Source organism: Struthio camelus, chromosome 7, assembly GCF_040807025.1.
Source record: "Struthio camelus isolate bStrCam1 chromosome 7, bStrCam1.hap1, whole genome shotgun sequence".
NCBI lineage: Eukaryota > Metazoa > Chordata > Aves > Struthioniformes > Struthionidae > Struthio > Struthio camelus.
Window position 1 is genome coordinate 39,514,384 of NC_090948.1, and position 18,995 is coordinate 39,533,378.

General features: G+C 56.5%; 1 protein-coding gene across 2 annotated transcripts in view; it reads right to left on the minus strand.

Annotated features, from left to right (window-relative positions):
- Nucleotides 1-18,995, minus strand: part of CDH23 (cadherin related 23) — a 227,241-nt gene that overhangs the window by 68,358 nt on the left and 139,888 nt on the right. For both annotated transcript variants that reach the window (XM_068950920.1, XM_068950919.1), the window contains exons 13-17: nucleotides 18,213-18,371; nucleotides 3,128-3,192; nucleotides 2,333-2,570; nucleotides 1,613-1,718; nucleotides 638-765 (exon numbers count right to left, since the gene is read on the minus strand). In XM_068950920.1, the coding sequence (XP_068807021.1) occupies nucleotides 638-765; nucleotides 1,613-1,718; nucleotides 2,333-2,570; nucleotides 3,128-3,192; nucleotides 18,213-18,371 (696 nt within the window). The remainder of the gene's footprint in view (nucleotides 1-637; nucleotides 766-1,612; nucleotides 1,719-2,332; nucleotides 2,571-3,127; nucleotides 3,193-18,212; nucleotides 18,372-18,995) is intronic.

The window sequence follows — 18,995 nt, forward strand, 5'->3', positions numbered from 1 at the left end:
GCCTGCTGCCGTCCCACACCAGGCTGAGGTCCAGCAAGGTGCCATCTCCCTTTGGCACAGCCAGGGAGGGCTGCGGACATTTGCTGAATGGCAAAGAAATATCACCTCTGACAGGGAAAGGAAAGTTATTTTGAAGCTGCTTCTAAGGGGGAATCCCAGATGCCACACAAAGAAAAGCATATCCATGAGACTGTCACATCCACACCCATGCATCCATGTGAATAGACGCCTACTTAATTACAACCTGCATGTACACATCGTGGGGTACTCCTGATGGATTAATCACACTACTATGGGGGAACAGGCTAACAGAGGGATATCATGACAGGATCGCAGAGGGCCAGCTGAGGTTTTGCCAGAGGTTCAGTGCACCGCTGCAGGCAAGTCCTCTGGACTCAGCTGTGCCTATGTTACACGTGCAAAGCAGAAACAGAACGACCGGACCATCACCAGGCTCCCAGACCCAGTCCAGGACACGCTGGAGGAGAGGTGCTATGGAAGTGCAAAGGACTACGCTGACTGCCTACAGAGCACCGGCACGAAGCATCCAGGCAAGTGGCCAAGCAAAGCCAGCCAGCACTCGCTCTTGTCCAACCGTTGGTGGTGCCACATGGGCACGGATAGGTGCCGTACTTACAAAGACCTCGATGGTGACGGGGACAGTGCTGTTGAGTGGTGGGTTGCCGGCATCCTTGGCCATCACAGTCAGGTAAATGACGCCGTTGGAGATCTGCTCGTAGTCCAGGGGGTGATTCACGCTGATCACTGAAAGGGCGTAAAGCACGGTGGTCAGTGGTGCTGCTGGGAGGTCCCTGGCCTGCCAATCCACATGCCACGTTGGGTATCCACACACCAAGCAGGACAGCGGACAGCCCGCTTGCACATCCCATACATCTCCTGCTAACATACTGGGGCTTGGGGTTGCTCTGAGCTCCTTGTGCACATGCGCATTTCTCAGCAGAAGGGCATCACGTCCCACCAAGACTTCTCAAAGCCAGGGGAATCGGGCAGAGCTGTGCGACTCAGATACCAACCCTGATTCACGTTGCAGGGGCAGACCTGCAGAGGGTGAGCTGCTCGGCTCTACGGGGAAACAAGGCTCTGGGAAATGAACATGAGTGGGTGGCTAAAAGCTCCCTAAGCCTGTAGCTACTTCTGGAAATTTGGTCATCTGCCCGGGATAGCAAGCAGCAGGAGAGCAACATGGAAAAGTACAGTCCAGCCTCCTCTTCCCGTATGCTGAGTGCCTGGAAAGTCCCTTCCGCTTCCCAAGCACAGACTCTTCCTTTTAACTGCAGCCGTTGTCACGCAAGGTAAGGGACCGAGGTAATGCATCTGCAGAAATTACTCTCTCTTAGCCGAAAGCTGTCACATCTCACAGCCCCGCAGTGGCTCAGGTTGAGCCATTTTATGCGGTGTTGCAAAGGACCTGTAGGACCACGTTTCCAGTAAGGTCACCACAAACAGAGGAGCTGTAATAGCCGTTTCTTAAAACCTGCTGCCCATGACTGCTTGCAATTGCATGAGGGGAGCCTGAACGAGTGCTGCTCTCCCAGGGCTGTGCTGCTTTCCAGGCACGGGCACCATGCCCCTGGGAGCCGGCATCCCTTACCTCCGTACCCGTCCGACACGGTGATGTCGAAATAGTCCTGGAAGGCAGACGCCTGCACGATGCTGTAAGTGATCTGGTTATTTGGAGGGGAGTCTTCATCAGATGCCTAGGGCAAAAGCAGAAGGGAGAAAAGAGTTGCACGTAAATTCGGAAGCTGCATCTGTGAAATGCGATGGAGGAGAGCTGAGGGAAGGGAAGGGGCACGCTGGGTCCAAGGAAAGAGGAAAAGCAGAGGAGGGCATTCATTCATCAGTGGATGTTTCTAACCCATCTCTCCACTCAGCAAGGCTTTGGCCAGGTGCACCCCAAAATCAGCGGTAACTAGCTCAGCTGGGGCCTCCAGTGAGCAGCCTGCAGCAGAAAGGCAGTGATGGGGCCCTGGCCATCACCTGAGGGTTTACGACAAATTTTTCCCTTTCCTTCCCCTCTCTGAACAGCCCTGCGGAGCCACGCACAGCAGGACCCCAGGGGCTTGCAAACCAGCCTCTCCTCCCACCCTGTGCTGAGAAAGGGCTCTGTCAGCAACACCCGGAGCGCCACCATTGGGACTTGCTGGTGTCATTAAGCAGAGCACAGCGATAACAAGGCAGCACCCATGGCCTGGAAGAAGCATCAGGCCTAGAGACACCTTATAGGCACGGCTGGAGATGGAGGAGGAGAAGACACCCCTCTCCCAAAGCGCCCTGATGGAAGGAGCTGGGAGCGCCTCTGGTCCCTCACCCGGAGCCGGAGCACCTGGGCGACGGAGGGCTCGTTCTCCCGCAGCGCCCCCAGGTAGGCCTCCTTCTGGAAGGTGGGCACGTTGTCGTTGACGTCGAGGACGTTGACCCGCACCCGCCCCGCTGTCTCCTCCCCGCCGCCGTCCCGGGCGATGACGGTCAGGGTGTAGCGCTGCGTGGCCTCGAAGTCCAGCCGCGCAATCAGTATGATCACGCCGGTGTCCTTGTCCAGTGAGAAACTGAGCGGTCAAAGAGAAGGAAACCCTCCCGTCACCACAAGCTGGGCAGCTCACAAGATCTGACTTCGGCAGAAACCTCAGTTCTGATTTAAGGCTCAAGAGCGCTGGGAAACCGACTTTGCCCCTTAGTAAGCTATGACGGAGGCTTCTTATCATCACTTTTAAAACAACACTCGGTTTTGGCCTGATTTTGCCTTTGGCCACATGCTGAAGTCACCCCTTGGGCAGAAAGCATCAACGCCAGCTGGGCATCAGGAAACTTGTCCCCAGGCAGCTCGGGGTGTAAGACAGACATAGGCATCTCCCTCTGCCCAGCCGGCTAGAGCTAGGAGCACCCAAGCCACAAGAAAAAAAATGACCATGAAGAAAGATTTAAAAAAAAAAAGGCCCCAAAGGAAAAATAGAACCAGATGTTTTCATAAGGGCTTAATTTTCCCATAGGGCACCTCAAAGGTAGGACATAAATACCCCTAATTTCCCATGTGAGTGACTCCCTGCTAAGCTTAGAAGGGGATTTTAAAGAGCCGAAGTTATTTTGGTGGTTCTGCCACACTTACCGGTCGGGATCATCGCTGAAAAAATAACTGACTTTTCCGTATGTGCCCACATCATTGTCGGTTGCCTACAGGAAAAAAAACAAAAACAAACCCAAAACCCACCAAACCGGTTGACAAACGAAGACGTTGATGGGAACGGCGCAGGACGCACGCTCCTGAATCCTTTGCAGCGCTGGGCTGGCTCTCGGCGCCGGCGGGAGCCGATGCGCGGGCACGGCTCCGGGCCGCCGAGGATGCTCTCTCCTCGCCACAAGGCGCGGGAAAGGCGGTGTTGTCAGCTCCGGATGAGCGAGGCAAGATTTATGTGCGTTTTAAAGCCTTTTCTCTAATGAATATATGAAATATGCATGAGCGGCGGTGGGAAAAAGGGCCAGGAAATTTTATTTTTCAGATGAGAAAAGGGGAATAAAAGGCCCCAAATATCCTTTTCCTCCCCCAGCATATTTTCTAAACTGAGGCCTGTCCGGATTACTTAGATGCTAACAGGGCCCCGAAAAAGCAGGGTCAAAGACACATTTTATGTCCAGATACTATCGAAAAAGCCGTATTTCAGGCCTGCTGCGGGACACAACCCCGCTCCCGAAACCTGCCTGATTTATCTCCGGCCTTGACTACCCTTGAGAGCAGAGCAGGCGTTTGAGCACATCGCAGCGGGACCAACCCTGCACCCCGCGGGGCGCAAGGGGGGCCGGCGCAGAGGCGAGCAGGTGCGAAAACGAGCCGGGAAGAATTAATTTGTCCCCGAAACGCCTCCCCAGCCCGGGTGACGAATCCCTTACGCTTCACACCTTTAGGCCCTGGCAGAGCCAGCCTTCCGGACCTGCCGTCCCTTTTGCTGATCGTCCTCTCGACTACCTGATTTACGGTTTCGGTGCGCTGTAATTGCATCCGATAAAGACGAATAAACCTTTTCCAGCGGTCAGGAGCAGCAGGGTGAGCCGCCTGCTCGCTGCTCTTCTGCCAACCGTGGGATGGGCTCCGGAGCCCGCTGCCAGGGCTTTCAGAGCCACGGCTGGTCCTGCAGGTCTACCTCGCAGCCCCCGAGCGGAGCGCCTGCCCACGTGGGGTCGGAAAGCCCCGCCGACGCCGACTTGCAGCCCGCAACTCCGCACCGTTTCCCACCAGGCCTTCGTCAAGCCAAGGGGCATCTCTCCGCCTGCGGCGTCCAGGCTTTTCGCCTCGCCTGAGCCACTTGCTGCACGTGCCTTGCCTCTTGAGGCTGTTTTCCCCGCTCCCAGCAACACCTGGCGTGTTCCCCCGGTCCTGTCACAATCGTTAGATGCATGCTATTAATTAACGCCTTGCCTTGCAGGCGCCTCCCATCAGGAGCACGCGTCAGCTGCCAGCTGCTTAGGTGAGAAAGCGACGGAGCCGGGTGGAAAACTTCTGCCATCCAACCCGCCACTCAAGCTGCAGCATCGTCTGGCACGAGCGGGTCCTCAGCTTTCCAGCCGGGAATTTTCCCAGGCGTCCTTGCTGCTGTACGCAGCCTTTCCAAACGAGCAATGCAGACCGTGGCCGTACCGAGGGATGAACGGGACGCGTCTGGGACGTCACCTGTGCCCACTGCCACTGTTACCCCCAGGGCCCGCTGAGTGCAAAACGTTTGGTGCGACAGCACAGAGACGAGAACGGCGTTTGCCGCATCCCCGCGCTGGCGGGGGGACGAGACTATGATTTACAAGAGATCTGGCAGCACCACGGAGCACGAGCAAAACTAATTCCCTTCATTTGGCCCCTTGCGATTGCGCTTGTAAGTGCTTTCTGCAGTGACGGACAACGCTGGGGAAGTGCAATTTCCTTCTGCCGAGAACAGAAAAAAAACAGCGCAGGGGAGAAGGAAGGTTAAAGGAAGGTGAGCGCAGAGGGATGCTGCCTGGAAGGCAGAGGGGCTCGAAAGCACGGCCCGAGCCCAGCGCATCCCAGCGCCGCCCACCAGCCGGCAAGCGCGCTGCCGAGAGAGGGCTGCCGGCTGGCTGCCTCCCTCCTGAAAAAACATCTGCTTCCTGCCCCAGGGCGTCTCCCGCACCCTTCAGCAGCCAAAACCGGAGGGCAGGCAGGTCCCAGGCAGCTCTCGGCGGTGACGCGGCACCGCCTAAGACCTCGGGGTCCGGCAATTTGGGCTGGACCACCCTCCGGGAGCCTGAGCCTCCCCGACCGCTTTGCAAAGCCGTCCCGAGGACCGACAAGGGCAACGGGCCGCCCGCGGGCAGACCGCTCAGAGCCAGGCGCTTTGCGCGGCTTTCCCCCGCTCCTGGGCGTCAGCTGTTTCGCAGCGGCCCCCTTGGGCGCCCGCCCGTGCCCGCCTCACCGCCCCGCCGGGCAGGCTCCCACGGCAGGGGAAGGGGAGCAGCTGGGTGGAAGACACCAGCGGCTCCGCGGCAAGAAGCAATCAAAGGGTTTTACGGCTGTGCATCTCCTGCCCGGAATATTAAAATGGGATTTGCCCACTGGAGCCTGCAAAGGTCAAAGCGAGAACCCAGGTCCACATCTGCACTTTTATGAGCTGTCACCGGCGCAGCCCGTCGCTACAAAACGCCTTCGTACAGCTAAACTCTGGGAGGGTCCCGGGAAGAGAAAGCCTGGATAACCCCAGGGATTAATTTACCCGAGCTGCAGCGCAGCGAGCACGGACAGAGGCGGGAGGGCTGGCACGGCGGCGGCGAGCCCCGCGGGAACGGCTGCGCCCACCCACCCCGTCCCCTGCACGCAGGTTTGGTTTTTTTTTTAATTTTTTTGGGGGGGGCTACGAATGCCCTTCGTGCCTGTCCTCCCCCACCGGCCAGCTGCCCCGCCACGGCAGCGGGAGGCTGGCAGCCCGGCCCGAGCGCGGCCGGCTGCTCTCGCCCTGCTCCGAGCCGCGCGCGCGGGAGCCAGAGAGCAGTTCTGCCCGCGTGCGCAAATCTGCGGAAAGGGGCATGTCGCACAATTTGTTCGGGAAACAATAGCAATGTCTGACATGTCATAAGGATTGATGGAGCAGAAATCTACATGGGAGAATTCATTTTTAAACAGCTCCGCGGAGCCCCGGCGCTTCGCCGGTAATGGTTTCGACATTCATCATCCGCCGAGCCCCACTGAGCGTCTCCTTAAACTACCCGAGATTAACTCTACTCGCAGCAGCTTCAGGGAGGCTCCGCAGGATGAGCGAGGAAGCGTTTAAAGAGACATGAAACCACCCAGGAGGCAGCGACATCCCTCTCCAAGAGCAGCCAGGTCCTGGTGGCTCTGCTGAACATCCACAGGGCTGCCACGCGCCATTGTCCCTCCCAACCTCCTCCCCGCGGCCGAGAGCCTCCAGCTTCTCTGCTATGGCCTTCCTCCCTTTTCTGAACTTAAATTTCAGCGGCGGCTGGGAGGCGACGCTTTGCCACGCTGGCCGTTTCTGGGTGTGGGGCGGGATGTCTCCCCCGGCCCCTCCGCGGGGCCGGTGGCTCCCACCACGGCTGGATGCGGCCCATGAGCTGTTAAGCAGAGACATGGGGCTGGGAGGCCCCAGCTGCGTGGTGGAGCTGCAGGAGGCTGAGGGAGGTCCAAGAGACGCAACGCTCCCTCCAAATCTGCTGGACAGGGGGAGGCAAAATCGCTGCCTGGGGACCTCGCCTGGAGAGAGAAAAGCCCGTGCCAAGGTACATCACTCCTCCAGTAGCACGTTCGGGCTCAGTGAGGAGCATCTGGATTTTGGCCATTCAACAGCTGCTCGCAGGTGTTCAGAGGTGACCGGACAGCAAAAGCACTGCGGAAGGGGCGATTCCTCTCTGGATGGGGAGGAACAGGCTGAGATGGAGAAAGCAAACAGAAAGAAGTTTCCCTTCTTTCCAGCTTCCCAGCCTGGTTTTCGAGGAAAAGGAGGTAGATGTGGCCACCCTGCCTGTAGCTCCCTCCGTGGAGCATCCGAGTAGCCTGCGGCTGGCTAGTAAAGGCGCGGGAGCGGAAACGCAAAGTTTCTACAGCTTGGAGCAAAACACCAACTAGCAACTCGCGCTGCTGAACAAGCCGTGGGGCACAAACGTCTCGGACCCCCCCGCCCGGCCTGCCAAGCCCTTCCTCTTCTCCCCACCAGGGCAGGTACCCCCAGGTACCCCCAGGTGCTGCGGGCTGCGGCGGAGCTGCTGGAGCCCCGGGAAGCACCACCTGCAGCAGCTCCAGGGCAGCACCCGAATTCAAGCCAACGTCCTGCTCGGCCTCCGGGTCCCTGAACGGGCAACACGAGCAACGCAGCGCCGGGTGCTTCCCTATCCCGGCACCTGTCCTTTCGAGCCACCCAAAGCTCTCCGCGGGAAGCAACCACGGGGACGCAGAGCCAGATCAAGAACCCGCAGCAAATTCCACCTCACCTTCGTTAGGCCTTTCCCAGACGAAACGCGGCCCCTTCCCTAGTGCCGCCCTGGATGCACGGCCGCCCAGCAGGTCACTCCAACCAGGAGCCAGCGGGGCTGCGTTGCCCGTGGGGGAGCCCCTGCCGGCCCGGGGAAGCAGGGGGAGAGGCGGGAAGCCGGGAATCGAGGTGAGCTGGAGCAGGGAGAGGGGGGCGAGGGCTCGGGCACCGTCGCAGCCTCCCGAGTGCTTCTCCAGCAGCCCAAGACCCCGAGGTCGCAGCGGAGCCGGGACTCAAATCGTGGCTCACGGCCCGAGACGGAGTGGCGGAGACGGGTGCAGAGGGGGAAAAATAGCCAATCAACCCCCCTGGGAATCGCCGAGCTTTTTTCCACCTCTTCTCCCAGCCCGGGGATAAAACAAGAGCCTCCTTGATTGTGTTTTCTAACAGCAGTCCCTTCAACCTCGGCTCCTTGTTAGCGAGGTGAACACTCGCCTGGGCAGCAGCCACCTTGATTTGGTGGTAATCAGCTGGTGCCAGGCTGTTATAACGGCTGGAGACGGTGCATTAAGACGCTGGCTCACCCGACGGCCCAGGCAGCCCTTTGGCACGGGAAGCAGACGTTCGGAGCGCGAGTTGCAAAGGCCCTGGCGGTCCCCCCCACCCCAAACCCCGCAAGGTGACACCACCACGATGCAGACGTCCGCCTCACTGGGTTGCACCGGAGCCCCGGGGCCGAGCCAGGCGCCAGCACGCCGCTAACGAACCGTACGGATTGCATGTTCTCCCGCTGCCCACCTGAACGGCAAGCCGCACATCTGAGGGATTAAATAACCACGCAATTGCCTGGCTGACATCTCAGTCGCTTCGCTGTTAGGTCTCTAATGAATTTTACAGCCCAGCAAAACGGAAGAAATTAAGGTCAAGGTCCGACACAGGAACCCAATGATCATCCCCCAATGATCGCTGAAATATTCCCCAGAGCCGGTCCTGCCTTGCAGGCAAGGAGGACAACAGGCATTAGGGGCACAGGGGGAGGAGGGTGGCGAAAGCAAAGATGGAAGGGGCAGAGCTGAGCCAGTCCTTGCCTGGAGGTGGACATGACTGCGCTGAACCCTGGCCTGGAGAAAGGCAATGGCCAAGCCCAACCTGCATCCAGCAGGAACGAAGATAATTCACCTTCGGACTTGATACCGCCAGTGGTTCCCCTAGGTGTGGAGCAAGTAAAGCTGGAGAAAGGTCTTTTTCCCTAAATGTCCAATTTGGACTAATTAGCCTCCCCTTAACCTCCCAAGAGAGGCTCACCATCTGTGTGGGAGACCACACGAGGCCGCCTGTGCCTGGGGTGACCCGGCCGCTGACACAGCGTCACCCCAGCTGATGGCACCGGCTAGGAGCAGACCCGCGAGGGAGACCTTGGCTGGAGGATGATGGAGCCCCAGCTGCTCCGGGAGACGGCGGGGTGCAGGGGGGACACAGGGGAGCCCAGCGGGGAGCTCACAAACTGCTCCCAGGAGGGATGAAAACCCACGGCGGGGAGAAGACAGGTCTGCGCAGGGCTTTCCGCTGAAGGGACTGCCTACGACCACGGGCCAAGCTGTGGTTCCCGCAGCAGCGGGCAGCCAGACCAGAGCAGCACCTCACCTTGGGGAAAAAAAAAAAAAATCTCCCTTCATCTCACCGCCACCTCCCAAACTACCAGCGCAGCAAAAAAAAGAGCAAACGAGGTTAAAAACAGCAAAACCCATCTCCTAACAGTAACACCGGGAAAGGGTGGGGGAATCGTACCGCCTGCCTTGCGCTTTGCAGGATATCATTTGGATGGGCTCGGGTCTGCGCTTGTTCCTTCTCCTCCATCGCATGGGTTGGGTTCGTTTTTTCGGGCTGCGACATATATATATATATATTTTTTAGGTCTTGTTTTTACCACCTCTGCACTTTGAAGCTGTGTATTTATCCTGACAGCTCCATCAGGACAGAGCGCGGCTGCAAAAGCTGCAATAAGCGTCTCTCTCCTTAGCGCTCGGGCTGTCACCATTCCTATTCCACCCCGTTTCGGTCTCACGGATTGATATTTAGATTAAAGAGATAAACACAGCCAAAGAGCACTGGGCCCTGACAGAAGGACGAGGACTTCAGATCCGTCAGTCATGCTGCTACCTGCTAATTCCCCCCTCCCTTTCCCTTCATTTACGGGGGTGATTTGATAGGAATATTTAGAAGGAACAAGGAGTGTGGGCATACTCCAAAAAGGCGAGAGACACGCACAGAGGAGAGAAGCCGTTCGCGTTTGACTTCCCCGGCAACCTGGAATCTCCACCTTGATTATTTGACTATTTACTGTTTCACGTGCTTGCAGTTTTCCTCTCTTCCCACAGATAAAGGACTCAATTTTCTTTTAAGCAGTGGGGAAATTGGAAGAGATTTTGTTCTGTTTAAGCACAGCTGGAGCCAGGGGGACTCTGGGGGACTGAGAACAAGGAGATGAATCAAGATGCCAACGGGGAGGGCGAGGTGCAGATGAGGGCAGGGGGCTGTGATACAGGAGCAGGGCTGGAAGGAGGGAGGATGTCCAGGCTTGGAGGACATTTCAAACTAGCCCATCTTCTGCCACCTCCTTGCCCCAGCTCTCACCCAGGCTGGAAAAAAAGCTGGTTATTGCCATGCCTAGGCCAAAGCCTTCCCAGCAAGGATGCACGCTGCCCCAAGCGGGTCCATGTCCTGCCCTGCTCCCAGCCTGCAACCGCGAGTCCCTCTTCTTCTTTCACATCCCTGCCAGTGGCCTGTGAACTCCCTCCTGCTTTCCTAAACCATCCTCTCCCAGTCCTAATGTTAAGAAAGCTCCCTAGATGTCACGAACGCGGCAAGGAACAGTTGATCTTCTCACCCGGTTCTCATTCCACAACTAAGCTGGAAGCATGCTCATCCCTGCAAGCCTCTTCATCCAGCCACCGATTCGCAAGGTATTTTTCCTCCTCACTCCCAACCCTCTCTCTCATTTCTGTATTTTCCAGAATCGAGCGCTTATAAGCAGGGGGGAAGAGAAGCCAAATTTCATTCTTACAGAGTGCCAGTTGCTCCCCTAGCACTCTGGGATTTGAGGAGAGCAACGCAGGGTGCACCAATGAGTCACGGTGCCTGGACACACAGGTAAAAATACAAAAAAAGGTGGCGGAAGGCAGTACGTAAGTCTAACAGTACATCGGGGGACAAAGTGGTTCCCCTAACTCATGGGCGAGTCTGCCTCCCAGGCATCCGCAACGCACACCCTTTCCCCCTCACCCAGCCTCAGAAAAGCAAACCAAACCCCAGAAAAGCCTTCCTTGCAGAAGACGGTCAGGGCTTCCACAGCCTCAGGTGGAGGAGGAGGAGGAGGAGCAGGAGGTCTCCAAGGGAAGAGCAGGGCTCTCCTGACCTGCCCCAACCTCAGGCCCCCTTCCCAACTCTCGGGAGAAGCAGGACTGGGGTGTTTCTTGCCAAGGACTGGCTAGCTACGTGTCTTGCTCCATGCACCTTTCCAAAAATTGGAGTGATGTAGGCTTTCCCTCCAGGGCAATCCCCACAGTTACCTTCACCGTGCGAGAGAGGAACACAGCGCAGGGTGGACGCCGCAGAGCGACGGCAGCAAACGCAGTGAACGCTAGCAACATCCCAACTACCGGCAGCTCCACAGCTACAGCCAGCACACCTGCTCCGACTTTCCCAACTACTGCCTTTGATCCCAAACTATTTCTATTTGCTTTTTCCCTGGGACCGAAGGGGTAGTTTCAGCAACGTGGGTCCTCCTCTCGTGCACGCTTTGGAAATCATCGAGAGAAACAAGACAGCAGCGTTGTGCAGATGTTATGGGACAGCGGGTGTCGTTCTCCTCTTGCAAAGAGAAGGGGGGATCCACCGCCACGGGAGAACTGAAGGCTGCAAAGGCAACAGGAGAAAACGTTTGGAGAGCCGCGTCCCACCCGCGCCAGCCACCGGAGGGCATGGGCACCCAGAACCAGACAGCACCAGAGGGACGTAACCCACCTAGCCTCACCAAAACGGCCCGCAGGACCTGCCGGATGGCCAGGGCCAGGACGTAGGTGCCCATGCGCTGCGGCATCCCCATGCTGAGAGCAGAGCACCGCCAGGACGGGAGGGAGGCCACGGCTGGCCCCCACGAAATTTGGGGAGAGAGGCCCACCGCAGACTGACAGCTGATGGAGAAAACCGTTTGCATTTTAAATAGGCGTTTATCAATGCCTGCAGCTCTCCTTCCCAGGGTGGGGAGACCACGCTACCACTTTTTTGTTGACTGGCTGGAAAGAAGGGGAAAGGAAATCAGGCCAGGATCGATTTTCCCATCCCCGACACGAGGCCAAACAGAGATCGAAGAAGCAGGAGAAAACTGATGGCTGGGTGGTAAAAGAGAGAAACTTTACCAACCAGATTGAAGGTTGCCTTAATGAGAAGAGTAATGAAAGGTTAATTAGCACGTTCACTGCATTAGGACCTTACTAACAAGGGTGCTGCTGAGGATGCATGGTGGTGAAGAGGGGAACGTGAGAATCCAGGTGAACAAAGGTGTTGCAGCCGGCGGCGAGGACCTTCGGAGATGGGACAACACACAGACGGTAACTGAAAGGGACTACTCAGGAACGCCAGCGCAAGCGGGTAAGAATACACCAGCTAATGCATTCTGCAAAAAGGATGGACCTTCTCTTTCCCCCTTTTCCAGAAAATCCAAAAATTATAATTTGAGACTCAGAAAGTGAGCGGGGCACGGCAGTTCGCAGCCTGAGCTGCTCCATGTCTTCTTTTCATCAAAGCGGGTTGTCTCGACTTTTCACTGCTCCTCCACTAAGGAGGAAACGTGGGCTTGGTGGTGGACACACAGCAGAGTCCCCAACTTGCTCTTTTTTGCCAGCTGACTCACAAAGCCTGGAGCGACCGATCCGAAACTACGCAGCCAAGCCAGACCGGGGCAAATAAAGCAGCCGGAAGGGATCGTGGAGCTGGGATTACTTTACACACTTCCCCAGAGAACCATTTTCCTCTAGGCCCTTCAAGGCGAATCAAATGCATTGCTGTGTCCAAAACAAGCCACTCTCTGTTTGTTCCGCCTTTAACGACTTTGGTTATCCGAGCTTTTCAGGAGGACTTTGCTGCGCAGCTCTGCAGGACAGGAGAAGCTTAAGGAGACCACCCTCCCCTTAATTCTTACCTCCTGCTGGGTCGTCTTAGGTCCCTTCCCCACTCCTCCAGGCCTAGCAAACAGATCAGCGGCTGAGAACGAGGCTCGTATAACTACGCCACCCTGCAGATCCCTCGCTTTTGGGCAGCCAGCACCACGCTGACCCCAGCTTGTGGCAAGCCCGGGCAAAGTAAGGGCATCCAAACAGCACGTTTGCATGTGACTGACTACTTTCTGCCCAAAGACCGGTACTGGGATTACATCAGCTCTTCTGCTTCCTTTTTCACAGCAGCACAGCGCTGCCAGCACCGCGTGCGTCCCATCAGGCTGTCAAGGCTGCGTGCGGCGGTCCGAGCAGCCGGCTGGCGTGCTGCAGGGTCCGTCTGACAGGCGCAAACGCGCGCTCACACCTTCCCTGCTCTTCCAGCGCAGTTCTCGCTTGCCCGGGAGGGTAAGCGTCTTGACGACCCCAGCAGCACGGTCTCGTTTTCATAGCTTCTTCCACGCAAAAAAGTATTTTGGAAAACTCTGTCCAGTGCCAACGCCTCTTCCCCTCCCCAAGTCACAGATGGTCCCAAAGAGCCCTGTACGGGTTATGTCCCGCCCCAGCACACCACAGCTAATTGGAGGCAAATCCAGGGGACCATGTTCAAATCCTGCATGCAGGGAAAGAAAGAGAAGCAGAGACCTGAGCAGCAAGATCTGATGCCTCGCCAGAATCAGTCCCCTTACCAGCCGATGTGCCTGGGACCCTGCACTCAGCACCCTCGAGATGTTTCCTTCTGCTCTGGTCCGGGTTGTGCTACCTCAGAGCTTCTGAAACAGCAACACCTCCTGCTCCACTGCTAGTATCAACGAGGCAGCTTGCATCAGGCCAGAGAGCAAGAGCAGCATGTGGGCATATACGTAGGGCCTCTGCTGCCTCTGGACTCAAGCAGGACTACACAGATTGGACCGGACTGAACTTCAGGTCCTTCCTAGCCCGGGACCTGATCCTCCGCACTATCTCCATCCCAAAGTAGAGGATGTTCCTTCTGGGCCTACCCCCATCTCACTCCCTTCTTCCACACACTCGCTCGGGGGATTTGCCCAGGGAATTTCACCGCTTGTGCTAGAACTTGCTTCCTGCAAGGCTCGTACTGATATTGTCAGATAGCGGTGTGGATGTTTGACCATGCTCTTTTATCTGCCCCTCCTTCATCTGCCTATTGATTCATTCCTCTCTGCAATGGATTTATCCTCTATCTGGTCTGACATCTACAGACGTGCCCTTCTAGTCTAGCAACTCATCTTCCCCTTCAGCTACTGGGCTTCTCAGACTAGGAGAGACAGAGCTGGAGATGCTCTCCTCTCACCCCAAGAGAAAACCCGTTGTTGGGGCCTACTTTGTAAGACGGATACTGACTCCATCCAAGGCACTAATCGTGGCTACGGCTGAAGAAATAGTTTTGGACAGAGCTCTCTGCTTTGGTGCTAGGACTCCTGATAAAACCCAGACTGCAGGTGGAGGTGTGCACCCCCCACTTGGGTTTTATTGCAGTTGCTCGTGCTACAGCGTGCGTGCAACTTTGCAGGACAACAGGCAGACGTCGGGGTATGTGCAGTCTGCAGTGCCTCTATCGAGCTGCTTTCATCCATGGTGGTGCTACCCTTTCCCAGGGTCTCTGTCGCTCACGGCACCTTTCCAGGCCTTTTGCAAGCTGCCAGGCACCCCAGGGCGGCCTGTCTTTCTCTGTTCAGCCACGAAAAGTGTCACCCTTTCTGCATGCAGACTTCCCCTACCAGCCCCAAGCCTTGCTCTGCTGGGGAAAGCCAGGCCAGAGAGGCTGCGAGATCCCACCAAGCAGCACGCTCCTTCCAGCAAGGCAGGGGTAAACCAAGGTGGCATACGCACAGAACCAACTGACCGGGGATTAGGCTGAAGATATTGGCAAGTTCTGCCCCAGCTACCAACAGATATTGAAATTTTGTGGGTTTTTTTCCCTGAAACAACTGCCATGAAGCCTTTTAATAACATAACAGAAAAGGTCAGAGAAAGAATTTCACACTTCTTGAGCAAGCTGGCAGCCAGTATAACTTCATGCCCTCCAGAAACACGAGGCACCGAGAACATACACTGCGCCCTAAATTAACTGGGGTCTTCGACACCCCCAACCAAGTGCCGCTTGGGCAGCTGGTGGCTTTGGATGGGTACTGGTTCAGGAGCTGACTTTTCTGAAGGTGACACGGCAGGAAGCGACACATCCAGGAAAGAAGAGTGAACAATGCAGTACTTGCCATTTCTGCACCACGGGTAGCACAGGACGCCGCGGAGGAGGTACATAGGCAGAGCTCGCATAAGGTCATGCCTGCATGCAGGTGTACAGCGCAAGCAGGCTGAAGGGGGAAAATTAAACAAAACTTCTTTTTTTTTTTTTTTTAAATGGAAACAGCAGCATCGGGGAAAGGGTTTTGCCTTCTGCCAGATGCGCCGCTCCGCCGCTCAGCACTCGGCACCCTGAAAAGGCACGCAGGGCAGAGCACTCTGCCCTCTAATAAAAAGGCCAAAGCACAACTGATGTGAGCTGCCCAGAGCCAATGCTGCCAGCTAAACCTGGACTCACGCGGCTCCGTGCCACGGAAGAGAAAGGTTTCCACTGCGTCGGCGAGAACCGTTCTCCTGCCCCGGGGCGGGAGCCGCCTCCAGGCTTATTCCAGGCTCCCCTGCACACGACAGGAGCCATTCCCGTGAAGCCTGGACTCGCCAGATGTTCTCATGCGAGCAAATGACTACCTGAATCTATATGATAAATGCGTTGTGAGGACAGAACTAAACAGATGGATGGATGGGTGAACGGGCAGACAGAGATGGAGAGAATGCAAAACAGAGAATGAAGAGCAGACAAACACAACCTGCACTGCACGCTGCCAGGGAAGTAACCGAGATCTGCCCCAGGAGCCCAGAGGGGCGCTTATTTGTGCAAAGGAAAAGAGACAGCGAGGGGAGAGGAGGCAACGAGCGGCTCTGGGTCCTTGCTGGCTGTCTGCACTTTGCCTTGCTTTACAGCTGATTTATAAGTGTAACGGTTAATGTTTCTCTGCTGCCGGTGACATTAGGAAGTGAAATGCCGCAGAAATGAACGGCCGTTTGTCACATTGCAAATGAAGTCTCTTTTCTCTCTCTCTTTTTTTTTTTTTCTTTCCATTTTCAGTTGGTCAAGCCGAGGGCAGCGGGGAAAGGGTGGTGGCGAGGAGCGGGCACTTGTGCAGCGGGGCGGGCTCGTTCCTCCTCCCCGGCCACGAAGGATGAAGGATGCCTCCTCCCCTTCGCCTGCGCCCGACCCGCTAAGCACAGCGGAGGGAAAACTCCTTCTGGAAGACGGGCAAAGAGCCCAGGATCTTCTGGGCTGCTGGGAGCAGCCTCCTCCTCCCCCGGGAAGTCGGGAGCAGCTTTCAGGCGCTATCACGCCGGGCAGAAGAGCAGAGATTTCCCGTTCCCCTCGTCTCCTGCTGTGTTAAGCCGTTCGCATCCCCGCCTGGAAGGAGCTGCAGGCTGCCAGCTGCGCCCGGCCGTCTCCGGGAGAGGCTGACGCGGGCAGCCCCGGGCCCCGCAGCCTCGGCCAACCGCTCGCCCCGCTCCCGAGGGACCCCCGCCGCCGCGCAGGGCCCCTTCAGCCGGAGGCATGCCGGCGTGGGCAAGCCCGCAGCCCTCCGGAAATCCAGCTTTCCCATGAAATGCATGACCCCCCTCCCCAGCCCAGGTGCGGTCCGACATCCTCTCCGCTGTTCCCCTCCCCTGGCTTTATTTTGCACAAAGGGGCATTTTCCTGCACAGGAGCGAGAAGAGCCCCTTTTCAGGCGGAGCCCATCAGCAGCCACCAAAGGAGCGGGCACTCAGGTGGGCTGCCCGGGCGTTTCAAAACCAATCCCTAAGCATCTACCCACAAAGAGCTTCCAGGCAAGCAAAAAGAAGAAAACCAGGAAAGGAGGCATTTATCACCAAGAAAAGCAGACTTCCAAAAGCGGCGTCCTCGCAGGGTCCATTTGGTTTGTGGCGCACGGGACAAGTTAGAGAAGAAGCGCACAAGCGGGCAGCACTTTGAAAGCGGGCAAAGTGCCGCATCTCAAACGCGAGAAGCAGCAGCAGGAGGGGTCGGTACGTTGAGAGGGCTGTTAAAAAGTTTGGGATCAGCTGGGAGGGCAATCTGGATTTCAGTGCTAATTGCATCCATTCTGATTTATCGCAGAAGATTCAACTCCTGGCATTTTGCGTGTGCTCCAAAGTGCTGGCATAGCTAGAAGTTGGGGAAAGAGGAGACGCAGTAACAATCTCATTGTTTAGTGTCTGACGGCCTGACTAGCAAAACATCTGCTTGAAATATTAATAACTGTCAGATGGAAACGGCTCAGGGGCTCTATACAGTTTCATACCATCTGTTTGCAGAGTAAACACACTTACGCACACGCGCATACACCGCATCCTTTTGTCGGAGCTTTTATTCTCCGGACCGACGTGCGGGCGCGCGACGAAGAGGAGGGACAGCCTCCCGGGAGAGCGGGGCTGCGGAGAGCACCACGCCACGGGGCTGGCGTCGCGCAAGGACGGAGCTGCCGCCGCAGAAATTCATCTGCGAGTATTTAACGACAACAGTCCTCATGCACTCGCAGCCCAGCATGGGTTTTGATGCTCCCCCCGCCAGGATGTTTCCCTTCCCAGAGGATCTTTGCTTTCTCTTTCGATGGCTTTTCAGAGCTGTGCTTTGTCCTGGTTCCTGCTCCGTCCCGCACCAGCACTAACATCAGCTAACACAGCTCTCACATACCAGGAAACTATTTTCTCATCAAGATAGTGCAACCAATGGCCTTTTGGCCTGCTAGGTGCTCACGCCAACCCCGTTCTGGGTGCAGGAGCCCTGCCAGTCCTGCCACAACGTCGCCGGGGGCGTACAGTGGCACCCCGATACCCATCACCTGCTGTTTTGGGGTTCTGCTGCCAACCATTTCATACCATGCCCTGCTAAATACAGTCATTTCCCTCTCCTTCCATCCTTCACCCTTAATTGACTCAATTAACCTCAATTTGTTCGAGGAAAACGATGACAACAACAACAACAACACCCTTCAGAAAGAGGCAGCAAGAGCACTCACGCTGTAAGACCGATGTCGGGTGTTCACTCTCATCAGCGAAGCAGCCAAGTTCAACACAGTTCAAAACAGTTTTCACCATAGGAATTAACACAAGAGAGGCAGCGAATGTCCATAGGGACATAAGCCACGTATGCAGCTGAAATACTCAGGGTGAGTGTATGTGGTGAGGAGGAGGGAGAGGTGGGAACAAGACCATTGGATCAGTACTTGGAGGAACAGCCAGTTTTCGCACCTGAGGCCTTTCAGGATGGGAGCTCTCTCAAAAGCCAGCCTCTCCTCAAGTTTCCACTGTGGTAGGAACCACACACACATCTCCCAGAGATGAGGAAAGGTCATCAACGCTTCTGCTCCAAAAGCCTCCTTTTGGAGGGCTACACCTCACCTCACAAGGGCGAGCGAGTTGCATCTCCCAGAGGGAGCCACATGCACGTGAATGGAGTTGCCAAGAGATACAGGATGCTCCTACTCACATGGACCCTGAGGACGGTGGTTCCCACGGTGGCGTTCTCGAACAGGCTGACGTTGTACAGGACCTTGCTGAAAATGGGGCGGTTGTCATTCTCGTTGATGAGGTTGATCTTCACTCGTGCAAAGCCGACGTGGTCTGGGACACTCTCATTTGCAAAGAGCTGGGCAGAGAGGGGAAGCAAACAGCAGAGTTGGAGCCTTCATGAAGCGCTTGGGGATTACTTGTCTATTCTTTATTTTCAAGGGGAAAGGCAGCAACTCTGTCCCGATCACAACGGTGGAGCCAGCTCAGTGCAAGCTACCAAAACACAGATGCTCAAGAAAAAAGGAGCCCCTGCCCTCTCCTCCAGGAGCAGGTCAACGCTAGCAAACCCCAGCTGGAGAAATTCTCTGTTGCCTTCCTACATCTGCAGCGTGCCACAGGAGAGCATTCAAGTGTGCACAAACAGCATGGCCAGGCCCTCGCACGTCTCTCCTACACGTGCTTCCGCACCCTGCCTGCCGCTTGCCCGCACAGCAGACACCCACCGCCTGCTAATTTGGGGTCACAGCCTCCATTGCCTCACCCAAGCAGCCAGCTAGGCAGGGATTTAACCCCAGGGCTGGAACTTGTTTTACACCTTGTGGTGCTCAGGGAAGGCAGGCTTTATTTATGTCTCTTCACCAGCGTGTAAAAGCCCCTCTGCCAGGACTAATAGCAACGGGAGCCACCGCTGTGATTCGAAGCTGTGTTGCCTCCCAAAACTGACGGCTCTGGCAGACAGCGGGACAAAGCTCAAGCAGGA